This window comes from Ananas comosus, linkage group 19 (assembly GCF_001540865.1).
Source record: "Ananas comosus cultivar F153 linkage group 19, ASM154086v1, whole genome shotgun sequence".
In the NCBI taxonomy this organism is placed as follows: Eukaryota; Viridiplantae; Streptophyta; class Magnoliopsida; order Poales; family Bromeliaceae; genus Ananas; species Ananas comosus.
In genome coordinates this window covers 694,856-703,782 of record NC_033639.1, presented here as the reverse complement: position 1 = coordinate 703,782, position 8,927 = coordinate 694,856, and the positions used below count along the sequence as shown (strand labels likewise).

Genomic DNA, 8,927 nt, shown 5'->3' with positions numbered 1-8,927 from the left:
CACTAGGCAAATGATATCGAAAAATCGCAAAATTTATTTTCTAGGTACTTCAAATACTCTAAATCAACTCTAACGGAGCCGATCGTCGATTCGAAAGTCCGAACATCGAAAATAAAGTGGAAGCACGGAGGGCTCCGTGCTTCCATAAGCACACCCGACCACTTGTTAAAATTATATGAATAGATTGTTAGGATATTTTAAATTATTAAAATTATATATGAGAATAAAAATAAATGATAAATCATTCATCATTTTCCTTTTTAAGAGAGAGAATGGTGAATCATTTACCATCTCTAATAAGAAAGAAAAAGTCAATGAATGATTCACCGTCTTATAAATTTCACTGAAAACGGTAAAGGATTGACCGCTTCGTTTATTTCATTTAGAAATAAACTTAGTTGGAAATGTGAATTAATTAGGATTTAAACTTGAGACCTCGGATATCAATCATCAAGTTCTTTATCACTTGCTCTAGAGATGGTAGGTGACAAATTATAAATTTTTAAAGTTGTAAAATGATAAAAAGTCCCTTAAAAGACATAGCCACACCAAAAAGGGAGCAATCAACTCACATTCATTCATTCCCAAATATTATAACAGTCACAGTCACAGAGAAACCGGCTTTGCTCCGAAGTCGGCGCCGGGAAGGGCAGATGGCGACGACTCTACTCTCTCTCCCCCTCCAAACCCACTCCACGAAGCGCTCGTCGTCGCCGACTTCGAGTCTCCGCCGAGTTCGCGCTGCCGTCGGCCTAGACCTCAAAGACCAAAGGGTGGCGGTCAGTCTTCCCTCTCTCTCTCTCTCTCTCTCTCTCTCTCTCTCTTTTCTTTTTCTTATCTGTTCTTTTCCTAGCAAGGAAGAAATGTGTGTTTATTAATGATTTTAACTTATTAAAGATGATTTTGGCTAAAATGCGAAAAAATTCTCTATAAATAATTAAATACTCGCTTTTTCACTTTTACTTTTTTACTTTCAAAAATCTATATTTTATTATTTTAAAATTTTAGAGATATTTAGTGGACAGGTGATTGGTACCCGAGGTTTCAAGTCCGAGTTCTAGTTGATTTATATTTCCAGCTAAATTTATTTCTAAATAAAAATAAACGAAGCGGGTAGCATGCTATCTATCTCTCAAAAAGTTTTACAGATATTTTCAAGAATTACAGAGATAATGGAGAGGGAGAAATGGAAAATATATATATATATATATATTTGTCATTTTTAAGAATATTTTCAGCATAAATTATAAGAAATGAATAGAATAGTATCATAATCCCGATGAAAGGGGGCTAAATGTATGTACTCGAAATTTTGAGGGGTAAAATGTCAGTTTTTGAAAGGAATAGTGAAAAGACGTGATATTTATATAGGTGGTTTTTTTGTATTTTAGCTTAAGATTTTTATTGAAATTGCTAAACAATATATTGCTTTAATGCTAACGTGCATGGTGGATATCAGAAGCGTCTGGGTTAGAAACGTACTACGCTTCTAGTCTGATTTAATTTCCTTTTGAGGTAATTTAAATTCACGCCTTAGGCCTATTAGAAAGTCTTGAGTTTAGACGTGAGAGGGACTACTGAATATGAAATAAAGAAATAACTTTCTCCGACAATTTATTAAGCTTTTGAAGAAAAACATTGGAAATAGATGAAACATGCTGCATGCACTGATCGGAGAGATAACAGAAGAGACAACGAAATAGTAGACATGAATATATATATATCATAAAGTGACGAAAGTGGGAACTGAAAGTCATGACCTCTTGGAATGAAGGGGTTTAACATTGGCTCTAATACCTGTTACCCAAATAAACGGCTCGGGATTAGTCTTTGACTCATGTCTTGGGCCTATTGAAAGTTTTGAGTTCAGGCGTGAGAGGGAGTCTCGAATACATAGAAAGCACTGTTGTTATCTATCAGCTTAAACTTTTAGAACAACCGGTTGTTTAACAAAATTCAAGTACTTTTAGCTTGAACTTAATTTCTTGTACTTACCCAATTCACCAAGTATTTTTGTTTCTTGTTTTGTTTTCAGTGTTTTTTCCTACTTCCCAACTGCAGTTGTAGAGATTATTTATTTGGATGTTCAGCATAAATATGGAGAATCTTCTTCACCCTAGGAGAGATTAAGTCTATTGCATTGTAAGATAGATAGCAATAAATCGATTTGAGTGTGGGATTTGGTGATTTCGGTATTGTTGTTCCTTACTGTACCGCCCCCTTGGATGAACTTTTCTATAGTTACCTTACAACATTCTAGATAGATTTAGAACCTGTTTGATTTTACTGTGTGGTAATAGTGTTGTTCGATAAAGTGCTATCTGGGAGGTTCGAACTTTTTGTTTGCCAATTATTAACTATTGTTTTTCGGAGTAGAGAAGCAGTTCTAGAAGCCAAGCCAAATAGACACTAACAGTAAGATGAGACTAAAAAAAAAAAAAATTATTTGCTGAAGTTGCGAATCTAGCTACTATCACATCATTCTTTAGGCATAAAGCTCTCGTAGAAGAAATAACACCGACACTTCATCTTCCGTAGGTTATAGGGCTAGGGGCATCTGGGAGATCGGCCGCAAGACTTGCTCTTGCTAGAGGTGCTTCTGTTCTAGCAGTCGATAAGAATGAAGAATTGGTCCCCCTGGAAGTACGTAATTCGTTCGTTGGTTATTAGAAACTATTTCTTCTTAATTTTTATCCACTGATAATAGCAGCTTGCGCTATGATTCTAGGATGATCCTCACTTTGCAGGATTCGATAACCTTCAGACCATCCTTGGTCGCTGTGATGATCGGCTACTATCAAATGCAGATAGAGTGGTTGTTTCTCCCGGAGTTCCAATTCAGGAGTATGGTCTTTCGACTTCGATACAGTCTGTAAGCAAAGTTCATTCCCTTTATGAATGCTATAACTTAAAAATGTTATACATATGCAACATGTTATTATTTCTAACTTATTTTGTATCACGCTGAGAAATAGAAGCTTATATTGTTGTGGAAAACATAGCACTAGCTGTTTATCCTTATTAAAATGGGAATGCTCTTCGTCTGTTTGGGGTCCATCTGTCAACATTTCTATACTTTCCTTTCGACTACATTAGAATGAGAGGAAATTGGTGATCGGGTACTTTTGTGTGAATTTTCTTCGATGCAATGATTTCTAAGTTAGTTGGCAGGGTCGGCACGTGCTGATAATCCCATGCTGACAGTGCTGGCATATAAAGGAGGGCCTGTGCTGAGGCATGCCGTGACGTGTCGGTGAGGCATTGGCACGCCTCATGCCAGCGGAGCGGCAATCTTTACCAGTATTGTTCTTCTTTTTTTTTTTTTCCCGTCAAGACTTGCAGACATTTTTGGACGAAGAAAAGGATCAGAACTGTGTAGAACTGCATGGGCCTCTCTCATTTCGTACTTTAACTGAGTTATGCTGCGTATTCAATAAGGACCAATAATTGCTTAAAGTTAAAACTTTTTTTTGGGAACAGTGATGAATATTAGTTTTTTTTTTTTCTCTGCTGCCAAAAACAGGAGAGGCAGGTGATGTCTGAGTTGGACTTTGCAGCAGAGGTGCTGCCTCACGATGTCAAGGTTTTGGCTGTGACAGGCACAAACGGGAAATCCACAGTCACTACTTTTGCCGGACAGGTATGTTAATAAATTTTTCAGTCGGTTTCCATGTCCTTTCCTCGAACTGTTCTTCTGATACTTGCTCTATATAGATGTCCAAGTGTCCGTTTGGCCTGAATTCTAGAACAAATTCTTTACTTTGAAGAACAGCAGGGCTCTTGGTAAATAAATGTCTGGAGCTCTTGCTGTGTCGGGAAGATAAAATGAGCTTCTGGGCCTCAGAAGCAGATGATATGGTTTGAAGCTTCTGTCGTCGTAAGACTTTGAATATCATACAATTGAGATGCTAAACGGGAGCAATGTTTGCAGACATTTTATTTGTCTTTCTGAAACATCTTTCCCGATCTGCTTCTTAAATTCAAGGAGACATGATATGCAAAAAGTGCAGAAAACCAGAATATTCAACTTAGTTTCACGTTACAGAACATATTGTAAGAACGACATAACTTGGAACGCTTCGATGTTTGCATGCAGATTTTCTGTGTTCAGCTTCATAATGGTTCTAAAAGTAGTTTAAACTATTCTTTGTTACTCGCTGTCGATGTTTAATGTATACAGATGCTTAAACACTTGGGTATCGAAGCCTTCGTTGGAGGGAACCTCGGAACGCCTCTCTCAGATGCTGCGATCAGTTATGTACAAGCGTCTTCATTGCACGACTTATTTCAGGCAACTAATTCTTCTCTCTGTGATATAATCCAAGTTCAAAGTTTGGAAAGCCGGCATTCTACCTTTGTTGCGTAAATTTGTAGCAAGTGAAAATCTAGTCTGCTATGTATAGGTTGCTGTTGTGGAAGTCAGCAGCTATCAAATGGAAATCCCACACAAATTCTTCTCTCCCTCGGTAAGTTGGTGTAGGAAATCATACATTTTCACCACGCAACATTTTCTCTGTTAATTTTTTTATTTAGTGATCATTTTATAATAACTAAAGGTTGCGGTGGTTCTAAACCTCACTCCCGATCATCTAGAGAGGCACGGGACGATGCAGAACTATGCTGCTATGAAATGCCGCTTGTTTTCTCGCATGAAACATAGCAAGCTCGCAATCCTTCCTGTTGGTATTTTCATTTTAATCCTCTCTGAACGATTTAAGGACGAGTTTTGTTTCCTTGTGATCGATGTTTTCTAAGCATCTTTATTATTATGCGGTAAAAATGTATAAACTTACATAAACTATGAACTGTTTTGATTCGACTACCCAACCATACAAAATTTTGATTTCACTACCCATCCTTTCATTTTGTTTGATTTAAGTGAATTTAGTAGTTACATAAATTGCATATGGCTAAAATACAGAAAGCCTTCTCGTAAATACTCGTTTTTTCACATTACCCCGCCCTCCCCAGGTGGACTTTCAAAAAACCTACATTTTGCCCTGTAAAATTTCAGAAATGTTTTTCGGTAGTTACGTTATTAATGGTGAGGGTGAAATGACCAAATTGCCCTTACTTGTCCTATAAGAAAAAAAAAAAAAAAAGTATTTCTATCATTTTCAAGAGCATTTTTTATATAAATTATAAGAAATAAACGGAATAGTGACGGAATCCTGACGGAAGGGGGCTAAATGTATCTACTTGAAATTTTGCAGAGTAAAATGTAGGTTTTTGAACGTCAGGGAGGGGAGTAAAAACACAGGTATTTACAGGAGGACTTTATGTATTTTAGCCTTATACGGACTAAGCCCGTAATATAAATGGCGCATTCAATTTGAAATGAAAAAGCCATTAATTGGCTCAAATCAAATAAATTAAAAGGTCAGACAGTAAAATCATACTTTTAAAAGGTTAGGTAGTCAAATCCAAATGAGTGATAGTTGAGATAACTTTTATACATATTTACCTTACAATTCTCCATTCAGCATTTCAGTTATGCTTTTTACGGTGTATATCACTAACAATATCCGATTGAATCGCAGTATAATTGTTTACTAAAATGTTTATTTCAGGAAACAAGTATATAAATGAAGCTTTTAGCTGCCATGCCGACCGATGTAATGTTGCTCGGATCGGAGATTTTCCAGGAATAAAGGTATAAAGAAAAAGATTAAAAAAAAAATTCGTTCTAGAGTTTTATTTCTTCTTTTTTTTTTTCCTCCGCTAGAATTTGACTACAGAATCTGATATAGATCGACACGGAGGCTAAGATCGCCGAATTTCGTAATCCAGCGAACGGATCGATCAATTACCTGCAGTTGGGTGCTTTGAAAGCAGTAGGCACCCACAATTACAGCAACGCGGCGGTCGCTGCGTCTGCGGTTCTCGGATTGGATGTTGGTATAAGCGCCGATTCCATCAATTCGACAGTGGAAACCTTGAGTCTCCTGCCTCACCGAATGCAAGTTGGTAAGTACGTCACTTCGTTTGGAATTCGCAGCGATTTTCACTTGAGAAATGTTTACTTAACAAATTAATTCAAATTGAGCGGCGTCTTTTCACACGCATATTGGAAATAACACTTCCTGTTATACAAATTAAAGATGATTCTTCACGAGTTCGTCGCGTGAATCTGACATATGAATTTGGAAGTCCTGATGGTTGTTGTCTGTCATTTAATAACAGTCTGTACAGATGAATTTGGAGTGATGTGGGTTGATGACAGCAAGGCCACGAATGTCGAATCAACGTATACGGGATTAATGGGTCTCAAAGATCACAAAGCAATTGTACTTCTTGGTGGTGTTGCTAAGGTAATTATGTTTTCATTACAAATTATTACACAATTCAAAGTAGAGCTTTTCTATTATTTATTTATTTATTATTTTACTTATATGCCCTAGAAATCACAAAATTATGCAAATACCCTTGCAATATCTGAACCATCACAAATGCCCTTAAAAACCCTAATTTCTTGCATGTGCGCCCCTGTTCTTATACAAAATCAATTTCGGCCCAAGAATTGGATGACCTTTTATTTAGACAAGGGTATTTTTGTAAGAAATTTCATTTCTGAGGGGGAAATTTGAATTTACATATTTTACAACGATAACCCACTTTTTGTGGAGTTGAGCTAGAATGCTTCTAGAAGTATCAATCCCTTGGCATTTCCACATCGTATTCGATGATGGATTATCTAAATTGAGGATCAACACCGTTAAACATGACGTACATCTTACAAACTTCGTAGAAACCAAATTTCATGGGTTTTCTTTTTTTTTTTTTTTTTACCCGTTGTTCAAGCGGTATTAAAATCAACAAATTTCAACAGCAGATATGTGGTAAATAATGTCGAAAAATTATGAAATTTGGTTCGTAGAAAGTTTGCGGAATATAGATGATGTTCGATGGTATCAATCGTCGATTCAGAGACGCCGTCCTCGAAAAACGACTTGGAAGTATCGCGAGGTTGGTGCTTCTAGGAGTGTTCTTGCTCAATTCTCTTTTTTGTTTACTTCTCGTATTTTCGTTTTGCTTCAGGTTTTGAGTGATCGAGGATCAAACGGTTTTGAACAACTAGTTGGGCTCCTTAAGCATCATAAAGGTGTCATTACTGTAAGTTTGGAGGAAGTCATTTTCATTCATATTGATTTCCCTTTTTGTAACCTAAGTTGATTATTATTATTATTATTATTATTAGGCTAAATATAGAAAACCTCTATGTAAATACTCATTTTTTTCACTTTCCCTTTTTGGCTTTCAAAAACCTAGATTTTGCCCCCTTAAAACTTCAGAAATGTTTTAAAAGGTTATGGTGTTAATGGAGAGAGTGAAATAACTAAATTACCCTTGCTTGATCTATAAGAAAAAAAATAATTTTTTAATATATTTTCATCATTTATAAATCATAAAAAATAGACGGAATAGTGATGATACCTTAATAGAGGGGCATTTTCAGGGGATTACGGCATTAATAGAGAGGCGAAATGACTATATTGCCTTTACTTTTTCTATTTGAAATTTTAATATATTTCTGTCATTTTTGAAGGCAAATTATAAAAAATGGACGGAATAGTGACGGAACCCTGACGGAGTAGGGGCTAAATCATCCACTTAAAATTTTGAGGCAGTAAAACATAGATTTTTGAAAGTCTAGAAGAAAAAGTGAGAAAGTAGAAATTTACAGTGGGGTTTTTTGTATTTTAGCCTTATCATTATTTGTTTCTGTAGTTTGGTTCTTCAGGTGAAATGATACACAGAACCCTGTGTGATGGAGGACTTAGTATTCCTTGTTACAAGACTAAAACTCTCGCGGAGGCTGCGATCTGCGCCAGAAGCATTGCCAGAAACGGTTCGATTCTCGTTCCTTTGACGGACGAAAAACCGAGAAAACGATGAAACAAACAAATATGTTGTTTGATGAATCCTTCCGTTTGTTGTGCGCAGGCGATACGATTCTTCTGAGCCCAGGTTGTGCCAGCTTCGACGAGTTCAGGAATTTCGAACACCGCGGAGAAGTTTTTCAGAAACTGGCTCTGCAATCATTGGAATAAATCTCTCTTCTTTTTTTTTTTGCCTCTTGTAATTAAGAAAGAAAAGAAAAAAAATAAGTTCCTCAGTTTATACACACACTGTCTGTTATTATGCTTGATGAAACTCTATGTTAGTAATAATATTGAGCATCAAAGTTTTGATTCCTTATATATACAATCAAATTTGTGATTCCTTATATATGTATATATAGTCTGGTTGCTATACTATTCGTAGCACGGAGGCTTTCGTGCTATCAAGTTGTTTTCGATAATGCGTCTTCCAAATCGACGATCTGCTCTGTTAAATTTGATCTACACTATTGAAACTATTTGAAAACTAAATTTTATAATTTCTCAATATAATTTGGCTAGTGATCAAAAGGTTTCAAAATTGACAATTTTTAGTGGTCGATGTGATGCGTTTGAAAATTTAATGATGTAAAATAATTTAAATCTGATGAAATTTTTATAAAATTTTTTATAGAATTTTTTTTCACTATTTAGAGTAAGATTCATACCTCTAATCTTAAATTCAAGTTTTTATCATTATTTTTTATGAAATTTCTATTTTTATTCGTTTATTTTTAGATTACTTGTTTGATAGTTAAATAATGTTGAAAAATTATGAAATTTAATTTTCAAATACTTTCAAATAGTGGAGATAAAATTTAACAAGGCCAATCGTCGATTTGAAAGGCACATCATTGAAAATAATTTGGTAGTAGGGAGGCCTACGTGCTACCGATTAGTAGCAGCCTCTCTCTCTCTCTCTCTCTCTCTCTCTCTCTCTCTATATATATATATATATATATATAGTTGAGCTAGAATACTATCGATAACAAACAGGCTTCGTTGCCACCCATTTATTTTCGAAAATAGAGCCTCCAAATCGACGAT

At 35.7% G+C, this 8,927-nt stretch overlaps 1 protein-coding gene across 1 annotated transcript; it reads left to right on the top strand.

Moving 5' to 3' along the window:
* LOC109725119 (UDP-N-acetylmuramoylalanine--D-glutamate ligase-like) lies at positions 569–8,194 on the top strand. The gene is made up of 13 exons (XM_020254192.1): positions 569–779; positions 2,539–2,643; positions 2,729–2,872; positions 3,524–3,640; positions 4,181–4,291; positions 4,404–4,466; positions 4,557–4,683; positions 5,571–5,653; positions 5,751–5,967; positions 6,184–6,311; positions 7,039–7,113; positions 7,729–7,849; positions 7,945–8,194. The coding sequence occupies exons 1-13, from the start codon at positions 654–656 to the stop codon at positions 8,049–8,051; spliced, it is 1,524 nt and encodes a 507-aa protein (XP_020109781.1). The 5' UTR covers positions 569–653; the 3' UTR covers positions 8,052–8,194.